At 38.3% G+C, this 25,969-nt stretch overlaps 1 protein-coding gene across 1 annotated transcript; it reads left to right on the forward strand.

Annotated features, from left to right (window-relative positions):
- Nucleotides 1–2,648: 2,648 nt before the first annotated feature.
- On the forward strand, nt 2,649–25,706 carry kif3ca (kinesin family member 3Ca). Its single transcript, XM_073856496.1, has 8 exons — nt 2,649–4,864; nt 16,011–16,112; nt 16,244–16,366; nt 19,398–19,516; nt 19,608–19,724; nt 21,928–22,033; nt 22,125–22,285; nt 25,377–25,706. Exons 1-8 carry the CDS (start codon nt 3,443–3,445, stop codon nt 25,489–25,491), a joined length of 2,265 nt encoding a protein of 754 aa, XP_073712597.1. The 5' UTR covers nt 2,649–3,442; the 3' UTR covers nt 25,492–25,706.
- The last annotated feature ends 263 nt before the right edge of the window (nt 25,707–25,969 follow it).

Genomic DNA, 25,969 nt, shown 5'->3' on the forward strand with positions numbered 1-25,969 from the left:
ATGATGTCAGTCCGGTGTCTCTCAATGTAAGAAATTTACACAATGCAAGACGAAAGTTGCACCCTACGAGTTCTCAGTTTAGATAGTGTTTCTTCTTAAATTTAATCGGACTGTATAAAACAAGAGACAAACTGCAACAGTTTCTTTGTAGAATCAGACTTTGCTGTCATTGGAGTTTTGAAGAATTTGGCTATTGTTGTAATCCATTGAGCAACATCTGAATAGAGCCGTAACATGCTTAAACCTGCTGTGACTCAGAGAAACATGGTTGAAAACTGCTAGAGGTTTTATTTCTTCATGTCTGTCATTGAGTCAGTTTTATGATTCCATTTCCTGTTTCCAGACATGACCAACTTTATGCTGTATTATCAAATGAATCCCTGTCAGCATAAGAACAGTATGTGTTTCTTAGATAGGGGTCAATCTTCCCATATTGTGAGGAAAAAAGAATAAAATGTAGTTCTTCCAGTTTTTTTCTCTCTCTCAAGATTTTCCTCATCTTTGAATGAGATTAAGACAAACTGCCGAACAGAGCAGATCTGTAGTGTTGTAAGTCAATCTGCTGGTGAGTCACCATGGAGTTAAACATCTGGTTCTGTTAAATCCACCGGATGTCTTTCAGAGCTTGAACTTAAGCATTTAAAGGCTCTTTTCATGTGCATGGCAAAAGTGCACAATTGAACAGATTAATTGAGCAAGCAAGCAAAAAATTCTATTATTTAACGCCTATTATTTAAAAAGCTACTGACAAAACAGCACAAATTATTGGTAATAAAGGAGCCGAAAATATTGGCTATTAATAGGCTACAGCAATTGTGAATTTCAAGAGTAACCCAAAGTAGTTAAAGGGGACATTTCACAAGACTTTTTAAGATGTGAAATAGATTTTTTGTGTCCCCAGAATACACATGTGAAGTTTTAGCTCAAAATACCATATAGATATTTTATTATAGCATGTTAAATTGCCACTTTTTAGATGTGAACAAAAATGTCCTTTAAAATGCAAAGCTGTGGTTGGATAGTGCAGATTAACTGTGCGCGTTCACACCAGCCGCTGTAGAGGTGGTAAAAACGTGAAATTCGCGCGTAGTTGGACGCTTAAACATTTGAGTTCACTCGTTTCATTCTCGCGTGAAAGCCGAGTGTGTAATTCTAGTCGTTCGAGAAATTCACCGGAAATTCACGTCATGGGAGGGGCTTCTGCGACTCCGCTCACTTCCTGTAATCACATCACTACTACAGCAAGGTCCTGATTAGTTAACGCGGCGCGAAAATCCGCCAAAGTTCAGATTTTTGAATGCGTCGCAGGATGCCTAATCTCGTTTTTGCATTGACTTAACATGTAAATCATCCGCGCTTGCCGCCTCTACCGCGACTGGTGTGAACGCACAGTAAGGAGCGGTATTATCCACTACTGACATCACAAGTGGAGTCAAATTTCAATTACCTATTTATTCACATGCTTGCAGAGAATGGTTTACCAAAACTAAGTTCCTGGGTTTTTCTTTTTCACATTTTCTTGGTTGATAGAAGCCCCGGAGACCCAGTTATAGCACTTAAACATGGAAAAAGTCTGATTTTGATGATATGTCCCCTTTAAAAAGCCTTTAGCAAAAACTAGAAACCAAGTGTAACACGTGTCACCTTTATGTTACATTACACTTTAAGTTCTATCACCTTGAGAGGAATGGTTTGTCACTTTCAGTACTGTTGGAACAAGTCCCAGTGTTGGGTATTTGTTAATTTCAGGGTGGATTGATTTTTTTTTCCAAGATCAGACAGGAATCACAGCAGGTGTTTGCAGACATTTTCAGATGTCTTTATCCTAATGGAGATACAAGTACAAAAGTGTCTAATATTTAAACCCAAGAATCACTAGGTGATAAAAAATAAAGTTTTCAACCTGTGGGTTGGGTCCCAGAAGGCAGTTGCAGTCAATGACACAAAAATAGTTTAATTAATTACTACCAATGACAATGGGTTTTTGTATCTTACCATAATGTATTTCTGTATTATGACATAAAAAAAACTAAAAAGATGACAAGGAAAATAAAAACTACTCTCTACTGAAAGGAAACAAATTTGCATACTAGTATTCGTTTTCCTACCATGGAAGTGAATGGGGCTCATGATCGGTTTGGTTTCAAACATTCCTCAGAATATCTTTCTTTGTGGTCATCAGAACAAAAAAATGTATTCAGGTTTGTAACACCATGAGGGTGAGTCAAATATGACAAAATTGTCATTTTTGGATAAACTATCCCTTTAACCACAAGAAGTCTAAAAATTAAACCATTCATTACAGAAATCCACAAGATGGCGCCACAGACTTGCAATGCATCAAACCAACACAGCGGGACAAATAAATCTGCTAAATTAGTTGCAAACAAGTAACATCCGTGTTTAAATAGGCTAATAATAATAATAATTTATTGAACTTGTTACTAGGGTGTTGTAGCAGGTTCCTAGGGTGTTCCATGTGATTGGTAGGCATTATTAAGATATTTTCGTCTAGTATGCACTCTCCTAAAGTACTAGTGTGACAGATAAAGTGATTATTAATGGTGTGTAGCCACTAATGGAAAAGGGTCACGTGAATTAGCGTGTTAAACGCTTTAGATCAGTTGCGTTTGAATTTTGACAGTTGGAATTCAAATGTCTTGGACCGTTGAACATTTAGTCAATGTAAATATATGGGATTATCGAATGACAGGTTTAGGAAAATGCTAAGTCCGGTAATTTAGGAAAAGATAACATAAAAATCAGTATAGTCGGTTTAAGAGGAGTTACATACAATTTGGTCTGTAAAAACAATATTTTTAAAGCAGTAGGCTATTGAATTCGTCAAGCAGCATCATGAATAGGCTACGATTGATTGTATATGGTTCAAAATATAATAATTGAGCAGATCCAGCTAGAATTTAGTGTGTTAAATGTAAACACAGACAAATTTCGTCCTGTAATGCAGCAGTGTTAAACATAATCTTTACCGATAGGTTTTTTTTTTTACATTTCTTCTGATTTAATGAGCCTGATTCGTCCATTTAACTCCAAATCCCATAAAACACCGGGGTCTTCTGCAATTATTGTGTGTGTGTTTGTCAGTTTTTATGTGCGCGCGCGAGTGTGTGTGTTTGGGCAGGGCTGCAGTGAAGCGCGGCTGATGTGCGCGATTCCCTCATAGATGCGCGTGAACGTGAAACCGTCTTTTACCACAGGAAATCGGTAAGGATTTTATTTATTCCATACGAGTTCATGACGGATCCGGCGTTGTCTTTTATTAATTCGTGCAGACGGCAGAGATTTTCACCGGCACGGACATTATGCGCTCGGTAACCGGGAGCTGATGCTGACATTTAAACCATCCGCCATCCTCTGACAGTCAATTAAACGGTGAACACTGCGCCCATTTCTGTTCATTCGTTCTGCAGAAGACGTCGAGATGTCTATGAAATCAAAGAACGGCGAGGCGGTGAAGGTGGTGGTTCGGTGTCGCCCGCTGAACCGCAAAGAAGAATCGTCGGGTTATGAGAACATTGTAGAGATGGATGTGAAACTGGGCCAGGTTGCCCTGCGGAACCCAAAGGCGGCTCCGGGAGATCTGCTCAAAACCTTTACGTTTGATGCCGTTTACGATGCGTGCTCCAAACAGAGCGACCTGTACGATGAAACGGTCCGGCCGCTCATCGACTCGGTTTTACGCGGGTTTAACGGCACCATTTTCGCGTACGGACAAACCGGCACCGGAAAGACATACACAATGCAGGGCCAGTGGCTGGACGGTGAGCGCCGCGGCGTCATCCCCAACTCGTTCGAGCAAATCTTTACGCACATCTCGCGCTCCCAGAACCAGCAGTACCTCGTCCGTGCCTCGTATTTGGAGATCTACCAGGAGGAGATAAGAGACCTGCTCACCAAAGATCACAGCAGAAAGCTGGAGCTAAAGGAGAGTGCAGACTCAGGGGTCTACATCAAAGATCTGTCCTCCTTCGTGACCAAGAACGTGAAGGAGATCGAGCACGTGATGAACGTGGGCAACCAGACCAGATCCGTGGGCTCCACCAACATGAACGAGCACAGCTCCAGATCACATGCCATCTTTATCATTACGGTGGAGTGCAGCCAGCTCGGTCCAGATGGCCAGAACCATATCCGGGTGGGCAAGCTCAACCTGGTGGACCTGGCTGGCAGCGAGAGGCAAACCAAGACAGGTGTCCAAGGAGAACGTTTGAAGGAGGCCACCAAGATAAACTTGTCCCTCTCTGCTTTGGGAAACGTAATTTCTGCCCTGGTAGATGGTCGAAGTTCTCACGTACCCTACCGTGACTCCAAACTCACGCGGTTGCTTCAGGATTCGCTGGGAGGGAACGCGAAAACCATCATGGTGGCCACTCTGGGGCCGGCATCCTACAATTACGAGGAGACCCTTACCACCCTGCGCTATGCCAACCGGGCCAAGAACATCAAGAATAAGCCACGTGTCAACGAAGACCCCAAAGACGCCCTTCTGAGAGAGTTCCAGGAGGAGATCGCCCGGCTAAAAGCGCAGCTGGATAAGCGTGGCATGCTCACCAGGAGGAAGAGGAGGAGTAGCAGACTGAGGAAGATTGGAGAAGGGGATGAAGAAGAGGTAGATGAGGATGAGGATGAAGAGAGCGAGGATGATGAAGAAAGTGTGGAGAAGGAGGCACAAGAGTACATGAAGGAGCAGCAGGAGACGCTGGAGAGAGAGAAGGAGGCCATCAGAGATGACCATTCTTTGGTGGCAGAGGAGAAACAGAGACTCTTGGAGGAGAAAGAGAGGATGATGAGACACTTGAAGAAGGAGCAGGAGGCCACCGAGCTCCTCACCGCCAAGTTTAAGGTATGAACCAATCGTGTTTGTATAAGTAAATATATGCTGTTTATCTCTAAAGGAAAAAATTATAACAAATGGGAAAAATAAAAAAAGATCACATCATACTGATCAATATGTAAGGGATAATTGACCACGGGCCATTGAATTATAAGAAAATAATGCACACCCAAGGTGCAATCGTGCCATTACGGCCATCCGGACCTTTGCATTATTTTCAAATAATTCAAAGGACCGGAGTCAATTATTCCTCTTATATCACGATTACCACAAATATTGCTCTGGTGCCTATTTTTAAGACATTTGACAAGTTAGGTGTGCGGTTATCAGAAATTAATGCATACCCACGGAACATTTCTCAGCCAATCAGAATACAGCATTCAACAGACCCGTGGTATAAATTGCTTGAATGCACTGTAATTCGCTTTGGATAAATGCATAAAAGTAAATTTGTGTTTTTCAGTAGCGTCTATTGTGCTTTGGATTATTTTTACTTCTCTTTAGTCCATCTGCATGCACACTTCAGACATCAAAGTCAGCATTGTACCACAGTAGGTATCAATTAACTGCTAAATTAAAAGAAGGTCAGCAAACAAACTGTGGTTTCAGGAATGTGTGTCAGAGATATGAAAGAATTTATCCTTGTGTCCCAACTGGACTACTATCTGTTTTAAATGTTATTCATTTACATTTAGGCATTTAGCAGGCTCTTTTATCCAAAAAGCGAGGTAAACAGCAAAGTGATTTGTCAAAGGAAAGCAATAACACGAGAAGTGCCGTACAAAGCCACCTTCAGCCTACAAGGTTTCACATATCATTAGAGACACAACGTGTTTAGGAGAGACAGAAGGTTTTTTATAGGCAAGGGTGTCAACATGTTCCTGTCAAGTGTTCACAAAAAAAGATGTGTTTAAAATAAGAAATATGTGGAAATAAGTATCCTTAAAGGAATAGTCCATTGTCTTAAAAGAAAAATCCAGATAATTTACTCACCACCATGTCATCCAAAATGTTGATGTCTTTCTTTGTTCAGTCGAGAAGAAATTATGTTTTTTGAGGAAAACATTGCAGGATTTTTCTCATTTTAATGGACTTTAATAGAGCCCAACATTTAATACTTAACTCGACACGTAACAGTTTTTTAGGACTATAAACGAGCCCAAACGAGGCATAAGGGTCTTATCTAGCGAAACGGTTGTCATTTTTGACAAGAAAAAAAAATGCACTTTTAAACCACAAGTTCTCGTCTAGATCCGGTCGTGATGCCCCAGCGTGACCTCACGTAATACGTCATCACGTCAAGAGGTCACAGAGGACGAACGCGAAACTATGCCCCAGTGTTTACAAGTGTGGAGAAAGAGGACCGTTCCGATGTTGTTGTATGTGGAATGATACTAATTAATGTCTTTGTGTCAGTTTATTGTTAGAATGGTCCGCATTTTATATGTAACACGTGACCTCCCTAACGTCACTACGCATTTACGTTAGGTCGCGCTGGACCAGACCTAGACGAGAAGTTGTGGTTTAAAAGAGCATATTTGTTATTTTTCTTGTCAAAAATGACAATCGTTTCACTAGATAAGACTCTTATGCCTCGTTTGAGATCGTTTATAGTCCTTTGAAACTCCGTTGAAAAAAAACTGTTACGTGTTGAGTTAAGTGTTAAGTGTTGGTGTCCATTAAAGTCCATTAAAATGAGAAAAATCTGCAATGTTTTCCTCAAAAAACATAATTTCTTCTCGACTGAACAAAGAAAGACACCAACTTTTTGGATGACATGGTGGTGAGTAAATTATCTGGATTTTTCTTTTAAGAAAATGGAATATTCCTTTAAAGTATTTGGATGGGTCCACTGCTTTATCAGACATAATGAACGGAGAAAAGCCGAAATGCAGGAAAGAGTGTGAGTTATTATTAATTATTACAATTTTATATAGTCAACAACGTTAGCTTTGCGCACTCTTTTGCTACAAAATACCTATGTTTACATGGACACCTTTTGCCTCCATTGGAGTAAAATCATTCTGATCCTAAATCCTATTACAGTGTTTACCTGAACACTTAACAATGTGATTGGATTGATGTGCCTGTTTATATGGCACATGCTTAAAATCAGATTTAAACCTTCTGACAATATACGCATACAAATCATCCTCTTAAAATCGCTGTGCGTCTTTTTCAGGTCATAATTAACTAATTAATTAATTAAATGCACCTTTAAGTGGGTTTGTCAAACACCATTAAAAAAGAAATGAAGAAGAAGATTGCACATGTGCAGAGCGTCCCAGTTTCAGTTATCCATCCAATCAAGTGTATACATGTCCTTTTGAGCGGATTACAAAAGGTATAAATCACCCCTCTCAAGCGGATTCGATTTTTAATTGGCTTGGCTCTTTTTATTCCAATTAAGGTGTTTACATGGAGCATTTTTATTTGGATTAAACATTTACAATGGTCCGTAAACAAAGCTACTGATATGTATATACTTTCCCTTAACTAAAACAGTACATACTTTTAGGTCGTAGTATAAGTAGGCGAATTGGGATGCAGCACGTGTATTTCCATGTGCTTTGATATGTAGTGCACATCTTTCTTATCACAGCGTAACCATGACAACATGGAGAATTTCACCGGTGACTATGCTACCTGTAATCCTCTTATATTAAAACAGACATTTTGACATTATCCTGCACTGATGTTGTCGGATTAAAGTGATTTTTGATTTGTATGGTTCAATTAGAGATAAATGCATTTAATACATTTATCCGTTTGGTGGATGCTTTTATCCAGAGTGACTTACAGTGCATTACAAGGTCTAGATTTACCTCTGTGTTCCCTGGGGATCAAACCTTTGCAATGCTACACAAATGAGCTGCACGCTGTAAAAAAATCTTTGCTGCCTTAAAGGAAAACACCACCGTTTTTCAATATTTTACTATGTTCTTACCTCAACTTAGACGAATTAATACATAACAATGAGTGCACTTAATCATCGTACAGCGCGTCGTGAATGTGTTAGCATTTAGCCTAGCCCCATTCAATCCTTAGGATCCAAACAGGGATGAATTTAGAAGCCACCAAACATTTTTCCCTATTTAAAGACTGTTACATGAGTAGTTACACGAGTAAGTATGGTGGCACAAAATAAAACGTGGCGATTATTTTAAGCGGATCAAGATTTTGAACTATATTTAGTTTGCAACACTTCGACCTCGGGCGCAGTAATATTGACGGAAGTTTGAGTGAGAGTACTAAGTGCTCTTTCGCCATACAATATATTTCTAATTTTTTTCCGCTTAAAATTCGCCATGTTTATTTTGTGCCACCATACTTACTCGTGTAACTACTCATGTCTTAAATAGGGAAAACATGGAAGTGTTTGGTGGTTTCTAAATTCATCCCTGTTTGGATCCTAAGGAATAAATGGGGCTAGGCTAAATGCTAACACATTCATGACACGCTGTGCAAAGATGAAGTGCATGCATTGGAAAAAGATAGTTATGTATTAATTTGTCTAATTTGAGGTAAGAACATAGTAAAATATTAAAATATGGTGGTGTTTTTCTCTAAATGGATAGTTCACCCAAAAATAAAAGTTCTGTCATCATTTTCTTACTCTCATGTTGTTACAAACCTGTACATTTCTTTGTTTTGATGATGAACACGGAGGAAGATATTATGAGGAATGTTTGTAACCAAACCGATAATGAGCCCCATTCACTTCCATAGTAGGAAAAAGAAAACTATGGAAGGGAATAGGGCTCATGAACAATTTGGTTACAAACATTCCTCAAAATATCTCCGTGTTCATAAAAACAAAGACAATTATACAGGTTTGTAACAACATTTACATTTTTTTAATGAACTCATACAAGAGATAAGTTGCTACAACTTATAAAATGAAGTTGACTTATTTCAACTATATTTTATACATTATAACAACTCTCTAGTCAAGATAAATAATAGTATGTTAAAATGACGAGTTTATTAAACAAAAGACAACAAAGACTTTTTTTACATTGCATGATTTCTGGTTAAAAGTTCTGAGCTGTGTCTTTGCTTATTAGCTTAATTGGGTTGTGGGTTCACACTGCTGATGGTGGATGACATGATACACACAACAAACTCAGAAACAAACCAATCTAAAGACAGTTGGGGGCTGGCATAAATAATTGACACAACTTAAAATTCATGTAAGTCTAGTTAAAATTCCTGTAAGTCACATCATCTGTGAGTGTGTGTTGAGTCATGTGATCTGACAGATCTAGTGACCGCATGCATGACATCACACACACACAAATGTCTTCATCATCACCCTCAGACTGTTGTGTATGTGTGAGTCTGGCTGTGTGTGCATGTGCGTTATTGTGAGCGTTTTTGATATTGCGGGATGCTGGAAATATTTTACTCTGGCTATGGATGCTATGTTAGTATACCGCTCTATTTCTCTAGTATTTACTGTGTGCAGTATGTGAATTTTTAAAAATAGGTAACAGTAATCTATTAATAAAAATAGTGATGTGATTACCACCTGCTGAAATAAATAAGATAATTACGCCAAACGCATACTAGAAATAGTTTATTTTTTCAATAATTTTTTTTTATGAGGTGGCTTATTTGTTTAAAGTCATATGATCTCATTTATACATTTTAGTATGATCAGTTTTTGCCTGCGATGTTGGGATGGGATTACAATCATGCTTTTTCCAAATAAACATACATTGTTTTACGACTCGCATCAAACAAATTCACACGAAATTGACACCATGAGTAAGTTTATTGTGAGATCAGGTGTTATTTTTATACATGCTGTTTAGCCGTATTTAGCGTAAACTGTGTATTGCACATTTAAAAGTATACGCTATTTGACAAGCTGTTATTTTGCATCCGACTTTTTTCAAACATTCATAGCTCATAAATGTTTGCTTTTATCATCAGACTGAAGTCATAGGCCAGTAGAGAACGTGTTAAGATAGAGAAAGAGGGGTTTTAGATGGGTTTTATAAATAACCGTCATAATTGGTGGGTTATTTCCTGACTCATCACAACCTCATCCTGTTGCTTCGGCTTTAAGCCAATCACGTCACAGATACCCAAACAATAACAGAAACGCAGGAAGCACATACACATCCCATAATAGAATAATAGCTTACTCTTTACTTAACACTGCCAAATTTTACATTGTATACTTCTTTTTACTCATATGTAATGTAAATTGCTGTATAAAAAATAATAGTCAAAGTTTATTTATATAGCACCAATTTAACACAACTGTAGTTGATTCAAAGTGCTTTACAATAAATCAGAAATTAAAATAAAAAGGAGGGAAAACAAAAATGGAGATAAAAATCAAATACTGAAATCAATCAAACAAGTAGTATATATATATATATATACACTCCTAAAGGATTATTAGGTACACAATCCTAATACTGTGTTTGACCCCCTTTCGCTGTTAGAACTGCCTTAATTCTACGTGGCATTGATTCAACAAGGTGTTGAAAGCATTCTTTAGAAATGTTGGCCTATATTGATAGGATAGCATCTTGCAGTTGATGGAGATTCGTAGGATGCACATCCAGGGCATGAAGCTCCTGGTCAACCACATCCCCAAGATGCTCTATTGCAGAGGTCCCCAACCACCGGGTCCCGACCCAGTCCCGGGTCGTGGACAAGTTGCCACCAGGTCGCAAGAACGTCCTGAAAAAAATTGTATAATAGCTACGTAATAGCTTAATTGGGTATTTTGTACTTTAAGAGCCGACTTGAAATAACATAAATCATTTCCACCTTTGTACAGAGCCGCACTTTCTCTTTTTCGTGGTCTCTCTTTATCTCTACCAGCGCAGCGGCAATCACATTGCTGTCAGAGTTTGAGCATATACTACTTCTAAAACACAATCGATCAAAGTATTGCAGAGGTATGAATTAATGAATCATTTGCAAATGTACGTCACAAATCATGTAAATACACGGAGACGTTCAACTGTGTGACATTGCAAATGACTGAAAAGTAATTATTTTATTCTTCTGTAAAACAACTTCAGAATTATCCAGCGTTCGTGGCACCATGATCAAAATAAACTCTTCTACTGCAGTAATAATATTTTAACGGCTACACTTTTAATGTAGGTTTAAAAGGAAACTGTGTCAATCATCATTAAAAGCATACGGTAAACGGGAGTCTCAGTGTAAAACGTTATACATTTTGCAAACGTTGTACATTTTGCAAAGGAGGATTTTCAGCACTTTGTTTGAACAGCAACTCAGCACCCCCCCCCCCAAACCTCAACCCCCGGTCCGCAATTTTTTTTAAAGCTGAAACCGGTCCGCGGTGTTAAAAAGGTTGGGGACCCCTGCTCTATTGGGTTGAGATCTGGTGACTGTGGGGGCCATTTTAGTACAGTGAACTCATTGTCATGTTCAAAAAACCAATTTGAAATGATTCGAGCTTTGTGACATGTTGCATTATTCTGCTGGAAGTAGTCATCAGAGGATGGGTACAATGGTGGTCATAAAGGGACGGACATGGTCAGAAACAATGCTCAGGTAGGCCGTGGCATTTAAATAATGCCCAATTGGCACTAAGGGGCCTAAGTGGGCCAAGAAAACATCCCCCACACCATTACACACAACCACCACCAGCCTGCAAAGTGGTAACAAGGCATGATGGATCCATGTTCTCATTCTGTTTACACCAAATTCTGACTCTACCATCTGAATGTCTAAACAGAAATCGAGACTCATCAGACCAGGCAACATTTTTCCAGTCTTCAACTGTCTAATTTTGGTGCACTCGTGCAAATTGTAGCCTCTTTTTCCTATTTGTAGTGGAGATGAGTGGTACCTGGCGGGGTCTTCTGCTGTTGTAGCCCATCCGCCTCAAGGTTGTGCGTGTTGTGGCTTCACAAATGCTTTTCTTCATACCTCGGTTATAACAAGTGGTTATTTCAGTCAAAGTTGCTCTTTTTTTATCAGCTTGAATCAGTTTGCCCATTTTCCTCTGACCTCTAGCATCAACAAGGCATTTTCGCCCACAGGACTCCCGCATACTGGATATTTTTCCCTTTTCACACCATTCTTTGTAAAAGCTAGAAATGGTTGTGCGTGGCAAAAAGAAAGGTGTAGAAAAAATCATGTTTGATATTACTGGACTTTAATAGAAGGTCAATTGGAGCAAATTGCAATTTTGGATTATGTGCAGTCAGTGTGAACAGATGTGTAATGCAATTTGTCTAGATTATTGTTTATTATAAAGTTCCAGTCCTTGGTCCTGATTGGTCAATAGCTGTGTTTTATTAACAATAAAGCACAGCTATGATCGCTGCATCGAACGATTCTGTGTAACATTGCACAGCATCCTTAGCAATGTAAACATGCATAAAACAATCTGTTACTGTCGGTCAGTGTCTATAAGACTATGTGATTTTACTTCATGAAAGTTGGACAAACACTTTATTTTGCTTTAATATTTGTCATAAACATTTTATAAAAGCATTCATCTGTGGCTTATTCACGATACAGCACAGCCTCTCGTAACTATTGCTTACCTATATAACCTATAAAAAATGCTTTTGTTAGCATGAAATTTCTAGATAATACATCTGCAATGTGTTTATTATCTACTATAGAAAAAATAGCCTGTGACATAGTTTTGCCCCAGATTCATTCAGTTACTCGAGTGAATTCAAACTTTAATTGAGAATTCCCAACACCCATGTCCTTGTTTTACTAGTTGATCTAAATCATCCATTTTATACACACTTTAACCCTTGATTGCCTGTATACAAACCTGTTTTCTGGTTTACTTATAAGTCATTATAAACAGGACAGACATTAAAAATTATTTATTTTGTTTGTGTGTGGCTATATGTTTAAAACTGCATACTTTCATACAAATCTAACTATTTCTGCTGTGCATGGTATCTTTGCACATGTGAATTTTTTATGCATAAAAAAGCATGCATGCAGTACGCTAGTATTCCATTTTAAACATAACCTTTGTGTTCAGACAGTAAGCACAAATCATGGTCCTCTCCCAGAATGCTTTGCTAAAATATTGATGAGTCAGTGTCTGTGTGCGAGAGGGGGCGGAGCCTCCCTCCTGAACTCCCGACCAATGAATTTCTCAGTAGTATGAATGCATAATGACCCATACTTGTCATGAGCTCTGTTGCTATGGTGACAGGGCTGCGGGGGGAGTCTGGACTGAAAGGTCTCCATTAAATGAGAGCATCTCCTCTGTCGAGTTTACTGTATGTGTTTCTATTTTAAAACAACAGGGAAATGCATCGCTCTCTCATCCATGCATCCATGTGTGGAGCTGTACATTAATGCAGCGTATGAGAACGATAGATGGTGAAGGTTTTGGTTTCATCTCTGGGGACGAAAATCACTTAGTTTTTCCTCTTGCTATATTTCCATCTCTCTCTGTCTCTCCATCATCTCATCCCATACATTTCCGTTCTGCCTCTGGGAAGTTTGATTTGGTAAATGCATTAAATGAGACTGACAGGTTCTGTGATCTCTGATGTGTTTTGTGATGTCTCTTCAGGGTTTCTTTGAGATGTATTGAGCATTCATCTGATGGGTCGTGTGCGTCAGCTGCAGTACTGTGTTCGGGCTTTGTTCTCATATCAGCTACATTCCTTTTAAAAATATTCGTTGTGTGTCACAAACCCAAGAGCTGCTCTTGTCCACAAAGACAGTTTTGTACTGTTGGCTCGAAAAAATGTAGGGTGGAGGGGACAAAGATGCATTGTTTCATCTGAACGGGGTCGTTCACACTGTCAGTGATTATCAGCAATAAAGATTTCAGAAAATTGATTTTCAATAAGAGCTGGTCAGAGGCCTTCACAGGGTGTGAAGGATAATTTGGGTACAGAAAATGGCTTAATGTGAAAAAACTCCTCAAATAACAAAATACCTGACCCTGGACCACAAAACCAGTCATAAGGGTCATTTTTTTCATCTAAAAGTCGAATAAATAAGCTTTCCATTGATGTATGGTGTGTTAGGATAGGAACATATTTGGCAGGGATACAACTATTTAAAAATCTGGAATCTGAGGGTGCGAAAATGAAATCGAAATATTGAGAAAATCGCATTTAAAGTTGTCCAAATGTAGTCCTTAACACATATTACTAATGATAATTACATTGTTATGTATTTATGGTAGGAAATAAAATATATTTTCATGGAATATGATCTTTATGATTTTTGGCATAAAAGAAAAAAACAAAAATTTTGATCCCACAATTGTGGGATTTCCATCGAAACGTTAAGCGAATCAAAATTTGCAAAAAATAAAAACAAGCAAATGCAAATTAGGTGCGTTTTTATCAAGTTGTTCAAGCGAATTGTGCAGAGAAGAAGGAATTCGCAAATTTTGATGCAGGCATTAGCAGCAAGGGCTTTGCGATGACATCAAGCCCCATATATGGTAAAGACAACATCAGGTGATACAGCTAGACGGTCAGTCTCGTGGGTTTAATGACTACGTCAGAATTTATTCGTCAAATACGTTTCCATGTCTCATTATTCGCATTTACACTTTTTTCAAAGTCAAAAACCACCCAAGCGAGCGTAAAAACTTTTTTGCGAATTAAGGGATTTTTTTATCGAAATTTGGCGTTTCCATCACTCGTTTCTTATGCGATACTTCAAAATCGTAAATTAAAAAAAAAATCCTTTGATGATCAATTTTGAATCGACCACGTAAAAAAACTATTAATCAAAAAAAAAAATTGCCCATGCAGCCCTAATTAAAGTATAATTCCGGTATTTAACACTTTGAGTCTCATTTCTGGTTTGTTTTGGATGAACTACAGTGATGGACACAGAAATTTTGACAATGGGTCATGTCTTGACTTTTTGACTCGTTTAGAAGCGTCTCTTGACTGTCAATGGCCATGCACAAACATGTCATTAAAACAACACTTAACGTTTATTTTCAAAACTGTGCTACTCACCGAGTGGTTCGTGGTGTTCGTTGATAATTAAAAACAAGTTGTGTAGCGAAATACAGTTTCTGTCGTGTTTTATTTGGCATTTTGTAAAATTCCATTGACTTCTCTAGGAAGACGCAATGCTCGCTGATATATCACTCCGCCGCCGGGAAACAGAAAAGGGGCTGTTTACTCTCAGAAGAAATTTTTCCCATATTTGTAGGGCTGACATTCGATCCGTGGGTTGACATTCGATTTTCAGTTTTGAGATTCGAATATATATTTTTTTTTACAGCGTCAATGCAGAGCTTTTGCCAAGCAGGAAGTGCGCTTCACGCTCCCGCTCTATAGGTGGCGCAGAGAGACCAACATCCAGAGCCAACAGCACTAGTGGAAGAGATCACCTCAAACGGAAAGCACGCTTCCTGCTTTGGCATTCACGCTAATAGTGTTGTAAATAACGTTCAGTTTCTTGCAAAACTGATTGATTTGCTTCACAAGATGTCAATATGTCACACGGAGTTATGGGGGATTACTGTTGTATTGGATATATATGCTTTAGCTCTTAAAGTGTGCGGATCTGTTGACTTGTATGACGGAGCACTGGGGTTTCTGCAAAATATCTTCTTTATTGTTCTGCTGATGAAAAAACATATTGGATGGTGTAAGTGTTATAAATAAACTTGATTTTGAAAGTATACTACCGTTTTATTACAGTTTGTTGGACTACGTTCATTCATGCTTCAGACTCAAATATAGAGCGGAAGTATATACGCGTGTGTGAGGTATCTGAAAAAATAGTTCCACTAAAGCACACAACACGGATTGAAATCATACATTGCGCCAATATATTTGTTTTTAATCATCAACGAACACCACGAACCACTCGGTGAGCAGCACAGTTCCGAAAATGAACGTCAAGTGTTGTCCCAATGACATGCCTGTGCATGACCATTGACCTCCACTCTGAAGCAGCCAAGAGACGCCTCCAAACCAGTCGAAAAGTCAAGACACGACCCATTGTCAAAATTTCCGCGTCCATCACTGCAGCCCATCCAAAACAAACCAGAAACGAGACCCAAAGTGTTAAATACCGGAATTATCCTTTAATATACTCTCATTCAGATAGCTAGATTTAGCCTATGTATGTGTGTTTGACCTCTTTATGTGATGTGGTGCTGATGTTGATGGTTTCTTGTGGTTGCTAGGCGATGGAGAGCAAGCTGCTGGTTGGTGGGAAGAACATTATTGATCACACCAATGAGCAACAGAAGATGCTTGAGTTGAAACGGCATGAGATTGCCGAACAGGTAAGACGCACACACACGTACAGTAAAATTTAGCAACCTTATTGGTCCAGACAAAATCACACTGTCTCAACCAATAGAGCGAGTCGCTTTAATATCCATTTGGCATTTAAAGCTCTGATATGTGTGTGCAGACACGCAGGGAAAGAGAAATGCAACAACAGATGTTGGTTCAGGATGAAGAAACAGTGGAACTCAGAGAAACGTTCTCATCGCTACAACAAGAAGTGGAGGCAAAAACAAAGAAACTTAAAAAGGTGAGATACATATACGCACACCTGAATCGTGGATGCTGGTGGCATCACATTCACTGGTTCTTGATGAAAGAAAGACCCCTTTGATTGGAACCACCAGCACTTATTGGGATTGATGATCGATCTGCTGGCCAATGATGACCTGGTTATTCACTGCATAATCGAAGCGGCGGCCTCAGGTTACAAGCCTGACTTTCTGACCATTAGGCCACGACTAGAGAGTTTTGGTTTATGGAGAGACAGACAAAGAAAGAAAGAAGATGCAAAGCTGTAGTGTATGGCAGGCCATACACTCTTTCACAACCGCTGAATATAGTGACCGCATATATACAGTTAAAATGAATTTCCTAACTCATCTGTTCCTTTTGCTCCCCTTTAATTCTGGACCCTTGACATTTGACCCCTGGAACCCCTCTGACACCTCCCTGTGAAAAATCCCCACCTTTAATCAGTACAAAAAGGTTAGTTTGTTTTCCACGTGCTTGATCGCTGAATGTCGGAAGCTAAGCGGCTAATGCTAAATGCTAGTCTTGAAAGCGCTATGAGCAGCTAATTATAATGCATTAATCCCTATTGCTGCCCCTAGCATGCTAACCATTAAAACCTTCTTTATTAAACCCATCTATCTAGCACCGATTTAATCTCAATAAAGATTTTAATCAGACTAAGTTTAAAATCTTATTTCTCAACATTTAACCGCACATCACTTCCTGTCAGAAGACTTCATCACTTCCCGACAGATCTGAGGCCTGTCAAATGCTACGCCTGACCTTTGTATGACCTTCATATATTTCTTTCCTCTGCCTTCACCTTTAACCCCGTTGCGTGGGATTGGGAGTCACACTAACTGACTGGATCACTGAGCAGTTAGTCACAGCATGAGAACTGACCTTCATTACCGGAGAACAAATGTGATGGTTGAATGACTGATGGTGGGTGGGTGCTTGGGTGAATGAATGATTGTTGGATAATTAATGTATAGATGGACAATTGATTGATGTATAATTGATTGACAGGGAATTGGTATGTGGATGGATGATTGGTGGGTGGATGGATGGATGGATGATTGATGGGGAATTTGTATGTGGATGGATGATTGGTGGATGGATGGATGGATGGATGGATGGATGGATGATTGATGGGGAATTAATGTGTGGATGGATAAATGGTGATAGATTGATGATAGATGAGTGGATGACTGATGCATGACTGATGGATAGATAATTGATGTGTGGATGGATGATTGATGGTTGGATGACTGATGGATGATTAATTGATGGATGATTGGTTGATGAGTGGGTGGGTGAATTAATGATTGGTTGGTAATTTAGGAATAGATTACTGATGGATAATTGATTTATGGATGATCGATAGGTGGATGAATGATTGATGGATGACTGATGTGTAGATGGATAATTGATGGGTGAATGACTTTTTTATGATTGTCTGATGGGGAATGAACGGTTGATGGATGATGATTGATTGATTGATTGATTGATTGATTGATTAGGAATTGATGTGTAGATAAACGATTGATGAATGACTGATAAGTGGATGGATTAATGATTGAAAGGTGGATGGATGAATGATTGATGTGTGGATGAACGATTAATGGATGATTGATAAGTGGATGGATGATAGATTGGTAGATGACTGATAGGTGGGTGGATGGATGAATGATTGATGTGTGGATGAACGATTAATGGATGATTGATAAGTGGATGGTTGATAGATTGGTAGATGATTGATAGGTGGGTGGATGGATGAATGATTGATGTTTGGATGAAGGGTTGATGGATAAATGATTCAAGGATCATTGATAGGTGGGTGGATGGATGAATGATTGATAGTTGGATGGATGGATGCATAAATGATTGATGGGTGGATGGATAATTGATGAGTTGATGACTAAAGAATGATTGATTGATTGATGGCGAATTGATGTGTGGATGAACGGGTGATGGATAAATGATTCAAGGATCATTGATAGGTGGGTGGATGGATGTATGATTGACAGGGAATTAGATGGATGAATGATTGATGGGTGGATGGATAATTGATGAGTTGATGACTAAAGAATGATTGATTGATGGCGAATTGATGTGTGGATGAACGGGTGATGGATAAATGATTTAAGGATCATTGATAGGTGGTGGATGGATGTATGATTGATAGGTGGGTGGATGGATCGATGGATGAATGATTGATGGGTGGATGGATAGTTGATGAGTGGATGACTAAATTATGATTGGTTGATGGGGAATTGATTTGTGGATGACTGGTTGATGGATGATTGATAAGTGGATGGATGAATGATTGATAGGTGGATGGATGGTTGATTGATGGGTGGATAAATGGTAATAGATTAGTGATAGATGAGTGGATGACTGACGTATGATTGATGGATAGATAATTGATTTGTTGATGGGTGGATGACTGATGAATGATTAATTGATGGATGATTGACTGATGAGTGGGTGGGTGTGGGAATTAATGATTGTTTGATAATTAAGGAATCGATTACTGATGGATAATTGATTCATGGATGATTGATAGGTGGATGAATGATTGATTGATGGATGACTGATGATTGAATGATGAGGAATGAATGGTTGATGGATGATTGATACGTGGATGGATGAATGATTGAAAGATCATTGATAGGTTGGGGAATAGATGAATGATTGATGGGTGGATAATTTGTGTGTGGATGACTGATGTATGATTGATTGATTGATTGATGGGGAACAGATGTGTAGATGAACGATTGATGGATGATTGATAAGTGGATAAATGAATGATTGATGTGTGGATGGATGATTAATGAAGTATGATTGATTGATGGGAAATTGATGTGTGGATGAAAGATTGATGGATGATTGATAGGTGGATGGATGAATGATTGATTGATGGGGAATTGATGTGTGGATGAGCAATTGATGGGTGGGTGGATGAATGACTGATGGATGAAAGCTTAATGGATCAATTTTCTCTCTATCTCTCTCACTGTTTCTCTTTCTCTTTCTATGTGTAGTTGTATGCAAAGCTTCAGTCTCTGAAGGCAGATATTAAGGATGTAAATGACGAACATGTACGAAGTCGACAGGAGCTAGAACAAACTCAAAATGAACTGACAAGAGAGCTCAAGTTCAAGTGAGTCTGAGTCAACAGTTCTTAAACCAATATCAGTCATTCTGTAAACACAAATTGATGAATACATACGGATGTGTGTTTATGTTTGCAGGTATCTGATCATAGAGAACTTCATCCCTCCTGAAGAAAAGAATAAAATCATGAACAGACTTCAGTTTGATGCCGAGGAAGATCAATGGAAGTTTCAGCCTCTCGTCCCATCAGAGAAGTGAATAAACTTTTACTTACGCAATACTACACTTAAATATAAATGTTATGCTTGGACTAACTCTCAGAAAACATTTGTATAGATGGTTTCAGCAGCAACAATATAAACAAACGGCTTTTGTGGACTAAACGCAACTTCTGGTAGTCTTCCACATAGAATCAATAACAACAGTCTTTTTACAGTAGTTTATTTCTGATAAAAAAAGAAATAAATGACATGTAAATAACCTTTGTTTGTATCATATCTAACACATATCAACTATTACACTGAGCTACTGTGTAAAAATGAATGTATACAATGTTAGCTACAGGTCCTTGAATTCTTGCCTGGCTGCCAAACCTCTCCGCACAGCTGTGATCCATGCTCGCCGTGTCCCCTCGTCTTTAGAAAACCAAAACATTTTATTTTCCACAAGTTATTTGTTTCAGAGATCGGTTTAGATACTAGCCAGACTGATAAATAAATACAAACCAAAAGGTTACTTCGGTTCAGATACGTAACTGCAACAACGCACGTGCATCCGATGAAACGTCTATATAATATCCAAAACATTAATAAGTAAGGGATAATGTAGAGGAAGCAGGTTGTTATCACAGAAATATTAATTTGAAATATTTTATTTGCTCATTTTTAATTAATGTAGACCTCCTGCGAGGAAACTCGTTTATTTTTGGTTTTAAGATATGACGTTCAAATGTCACGAACACACTATTTGGTTTAATCATTTGTAGATATAATGTCATATATGTTATTAAAAAACATATTGACTCTTTCCCTGCCATTGACGAGTTATCTCGTCAATTAAAAGAAAACATGTCTCTGAAGAATTTTCATGTTAATCTGCAATACCACGATTATAAAACATGTATAAAAAAATCTGAAGCAATTTTTCATCAAAGGGGCGGGATGTACGCGTCATGATGAAAATAAAAATATTTTTATTAAAAACACTCAAATAAAACTTAATTTTGAAGAAACTATGACGGAAAATGAACACATACTAGATTATTAATGAATTAAATGTTTTTAACAGATAGCTCTAACAAAAATAGCTGCGTGATGAAGTGAAACTAAAGGGTTAATAAACACAAACTGAAGGAGATGTTGTAGAACGTCTGGCGAACGATGATAGCGCAAAGATTGTAAAAACGGATTATTTCCCACTATTAATTACATGATCTTAAAGGAATGTAACTACTGTAGCATGTAAATAATGCACATAAATAAAGTGAGCAAGAGCGCCTTGATAGCAGGTTGCTCAAACAACAAAATCACCAGCTAACTTATTTTAAATTTGCAAGAATTATAGACTAATACAATAACAGGCTTAAATAACCCCAAAACACAAGTCCACTTACAGTTCTCACGGACACGCGTTTTATCAACTGGCTATCCTCCAGACAGTTTTGGGCGTGTGGGGCGCGTGCATGCTCGCGGTGTGAAGCGTGTCCACGCTATTCTCCGAGATGTTTAATTAACTGGCTACGGGTTATCCTCCAGACAGTGACGGACCACGTATTTCACTCATTTGGCCGTGTGGCGCACGTGCCCGCTCGCGGTGTGAAGCGCGTCCGCGCTATTCTCCAAGGTGCACTTTTTTTTTTTTGACAACCTATTTAAGGCAGTAGGGTTTCCCAACTTAGGCGGGCCGCCCGAACTGCAAAGTGCTGGGGGAAACCCTGGTTCTGATCTCTTAACAAAATTCCTTCACAAAAATGCAATTATTTCAGCTTTTTGCTTAAATTTTTTTTTTAAGAAAAATACCCATAATTAAGAGTTTATAAGCAAAGAAGAAAATATAGATAGGATGAAACGTTTTTTCCCATTTTGTTTGTTTGTTTGTTGTTTGTTTGAAGGCAGATGGTCTGTTCTTTCATTTGATATATTTATATATTTAAGAAGAAAATTTTTCTGGAATGCATTTTGTGAAACTTTTGTGAAAATTACAAAAAATGCTAGCAGGCGACTTTAAAAAAAAAAAGGCTGGCAATGAATGAGTTAATATTTAATTTTTGTGCAATATTAAATTGTACCTGTCAAAATTATTTGCAGCATCCTGGTTACCATGTGTTATTAGTTTCATGTGTTTTTTATCTTGGACTAACATAGCTTGGAATGTCCTTACTGGCCAATCAGAATCAAGCATTTTAGAGTGCCATGTATGTTTAATTAACATGTTCTTGTTCATTGTCTGTGTTGACAGTAAATTCACGCAGAAAAGAAGACCCACTTCCGCTGTGGGATACAAGCGACCAATCAGCCAGTATGCCAGGGTTGCCATAGCGATGGGAGCTCATTCCAGATACAGGGTATGAACAGATGAACACAGAGAGAGAGAGAGATGTCCGACTGAGCGATTATGTGCAGTCTTATGTGATTCGTTGTGCTGTCTTTAAATAGGCTGAGAATATAATGGTTCTGGAGCTGGACATGACTCCTCCTGTTGTGTTTCAACTACACTCCCCAAAGTCTGGATCAGAGGTGCCCCACGACCCTCTATGGGACAACTCCCCTTACAGAGAGAAATCAGCAACCGGACGGGTTCGAAAATCTCAATCGTGGTCAGTAAGATACTATATATAAGGAAAACTCTGAGATTTTAATCACTCGTCTTCCTGTTTGATTCAAGACTATTGGTCTGCCGCAATTTTTGCATTTGTGGATGATTTGTTTGAGTTAAACTGGATTAGACATAACCCATACATAATCTGACATACGCAGTGTAAACACATAATCTCTACATAAACAAATCATGTGTACTGTGTACAGCATTATAAACTCATACATAATAATCTTAATTCTTTTTCCACATGGACAGTGTATAATCATAACACACTACTGTATCCCACAATGCAATGGGGTTAACCCATAGACCGTAAAAAAATATGGACGTAGTGTCCGTGACGTCACCCATTGGTTTGTGAAGATCGCTTCTGAAGCTTAAAGTAGGCGTTGCCTGCCGTCGCCATCTTGGCCGCGCGTCCCCGCGAATTAATCGCGGAAAACCGAAAATGGGTAAAAAGGAGGGACATGGGTGAAGCTGAGGTGAAACCACGCCCGCCTAGCGCGAGTCTAGTGACAGCAGTGGCTGTTCAACCGACACTCAAGCGGCCACGCCCTTAATAATGCAGAAGTTTATGGCTTAATATAATCTAAACGGGTGAGTTACAAAAAAATTCACCCCCCTCACAGTTGTCATGAAGGGCAAAATTAGCTATATAGGCTAAAAACACTTTTTGTACCAGGCTATAAACATATTATTTTCTACTGTAAAGTTGGCCATTTTTAACATGGGAGTCTATGGGAATTGACTCCCTTTTGGAGCCAGCCTCAAGCGGCCAGTCGATGAATTGCAGTTTAAGTCACTTCCGTGTTGGCTTCATTAGAGAGATCGGAAGGTTGCCCCTCGGGTTAACCTCTATTTTTACAGCTGAAACATTAACTATAAAGATCTTCATCTTGTCATTATGTATCTTTAATATGTTTATTATTATAAAGAGAGTATACAGTATATAAAAATGTGACCACGGACAACAAAACCAGTCATGAGTAGCAAGTACACTGAAAAAAAATGACTTTTTTACTTAGTGTATCAGGGTTCCTACAGATCCTTGAAATCCTTGAAAGTTTGTGAATCTGGGGGGAAAAATTCAAGGCCCTGGGAAGTTTTTGAAAATATACATACATAAATTTAGGTTATTGAAAGTGCTTGAATCTTTTTTATGCAAGAAGTTTTCTGGGAAACGAATCCATCTTATTCCCTGTGTAGTGTAAAAATTCTAGACTTTTTAAGCACTCGTGCTAAACTGTTCACTTTAAATGCTTATATCTTCTAGATTTAAATGTTGATTCATAACAAAATGATTTTTTGCATAGTTGTGTTTGACAAACGAAAACGTCTCGGGTTACGTATGTAACTCTTGTTCCCTGAGAAGGGAACGAGACGCTGCGTCTCCCTTGACATACTTCCTGCGTCCCTGTAACGCCGTTTTTTGCAATATTTCAGATAGTGATATACTTCCTGACTCCCGCGTCACCCTGTCTTTGTCGTTAAGCCTCACCATTGGTTGAATTTGATATATGCATTCAGACGCACTTACCCCTGGAGGCGTCGCCAAAGTGGCACCGCAGTGACGCAGCGCGAGTTCCCTCAAAAGGGAACTGTAACAATGTATCTTTAAAGTTAACACAATGTAACCTTGCTCTCACTTGAAATGTGTCCCCACGTTTAGTCCTTGAATTTGAGGTTATTGGACCTGGAAAGTCCTTGAAAGGTCCTTGAATTTGAAGTTAACTAAGGCGTGGGAACCCTGCAGTATTTTTGTCTTGTTTTCAGTACAAATATCTAAAAATTCTTAAATCAAGATGTATTTTCTTGATGAGCAAAATGACCCAAGAAAATAAGACTAGTTTTTAAACAAAAAAAATTACATTTTAAGTGAATTTGTGCTTAAAAAAGCAAAACAATCTGCCAGCGTGGTAAAAAAAATCTTGAACTTTTTTTCTTAAAAATGAATCCAAGAAAATTAAAGAAAAAATTCTTACTCCATTTGCAGATTGTTTTGCTTTTTGGAAGCACAAATTCACTTAAATTGTAATTTTTTTGTACTGAAAGCAAGACAAAAATACTAATTAAGAAAGTAATTTTTTTGTTGTTTTAGTGTATGGGTCAAAATTATATTTTTAGGCAAAAAATAGTAAAGATCATTTTAATGAAGTTTTTTTATTTCCTACTGTAAATATATCCAAAATGTATTTATCATTAGTAATATGTGTTGCTAAACACTTCATTTGGACAACTTTAAAGGTTTTGATTCCAGATTTTCAAATAGTTGTATCTCGTTCAAACATACATCAATGGAAACTTTTAGATTTAAAAACAAATAACCCTTAGGACTTGTTTTGTGGTCCACGGTCACACATATTATTCAGTTCCAGACATTGCACATTTTGGCAAATGTAGTACACTGCAAAAAATGATTTTCAAGAAAAAAAAGTCTTAGTATTTTGGTCCTATTTTCAGTAAAAATATCTAAAAATTCTTAAATTAAGATGCTTTTTCTTGATGAGCAAAACGACCCAAGAAAATAAGTCTAGTTTTTAGACCAAAAATATAATGTTTAAGTGATTTTGTGAATAAAACAAGCAAAAAAATCTGCCAATGGGGAAGCAAAAAAATTAACATTTTTCTTAAACACTAAATTCAAGAGAATTCTGCTTACCACATTGGCAAATTTTTTTGCTTGTTTTATTCACAAAATCACTTAAATTTATATTCTAAAAACTAGACTTATTTTTTTTTTGGGGGGGGGGTCGTTTTGCTCATCAAGAAAAAGCATCTTAATTTAAGAATTTTTAGATATTTTTACTGAAAAGAAGACAAAAATACTAAGAAAATGCTTTCTTGACAATAATTTTTTTGCAGTGTAGGATATTCAGGTATGTATTCTGTGCTGATACACATTTACATTTATTTAACTGGTAGATGCTTTTATTCAAACAATTCGCTGAGCATTCAGTCTATGAATTTTTTCCATCTATGTGTGGGGATCAAACCCATAACCTTTGTGTTGCTAACGCGATGCTCTACCTATTAATCTGAGTATCACACTACTCTGCAGGATAATGACATCACATGTAATCTGTGTGCAGGTGTCAGTCTCCACAAGTCATGTCCTCCTCAAGCTCCACCCTCTCGCTGGCTTCCTCAGGGTCCCACAGTCTGCCACACCCACAAAACATCACCATGGCAACAGCTTATGAATGAAACAGGAATCGCCTCCTAAAACAACTGTTATATAAGACGGGGTAAGACAAACCCCTCCATCACCATGAAACAATGACTCTGATGAAAAACCGGAGCAATCGAACCTTCAACCAATCCTCAGATGATCCATAATAAACCAGCCCACTTTTCTGCAGTCAGTTTGATGCAATTTTTTACTCTCATCAGGACCAATAAAACAATTAATATATAAATAATATTCCTCTCTCTTGCTCTCTGCTCTTTAATCCTCAGGACAGTTTTGACCTGAAAAGACTCAGAATAATCTCATCTGAGGCTTGTCATGCTGTCACGTTTAAGATTTATATTGCTCATATTGCTGCTTCTGAAACACTTGGTCAACTTTACTTACTGACCAGTACCGGTCTTATCCAGGGTTAGAGGACCACATCTGGAAAACACACAGAAGCCGGGATTGTGATTGGTCAGATGAGAGCTGAGCGAGAGAGACTGGTCTCTC

This window comes from Misgurnus anguillicaudatus, chromosome 18 (genome assembly GCF_027580225.2).
Source record: "Misgurnus anguillicaudatus chromosome 18, ASM2758022v2, whole genome shotgun sequence".
Taxonomy (NCBI): domain Eukaryota; kingdom Metazoa; phylum Chordata; class Actinopteri; order Cypriniformes; family Cobitidae; genus Misgurnus; species Misgurnus anguillicaudatus.

Excerpts from the sequence above, each read along its gene's own strand:
- kif3ca (XM_073856496.1), top strand. The coding sequence starts at position 3,443 with ATGTCTATGAAATCAAAGAACGGCGAGGCGGTGAAGGTGGTGGTTCGG. Across the intron at positions 22,034-22,124 it reads GAGCTCATTCCAGATACAGG|GCTGAGAATATAATGGTTCT; the intron begins GTATGAACAGAT and ends GTCTTTAAATAG. Across the intron at positions 22,286-25,376 it reads GTTCGAAAATCTCAATCGTG|GTGTCAGTCTCCACAAGTCA; the intron begins GTCAGTAAGATA and ends ATCTGTGTGCAG.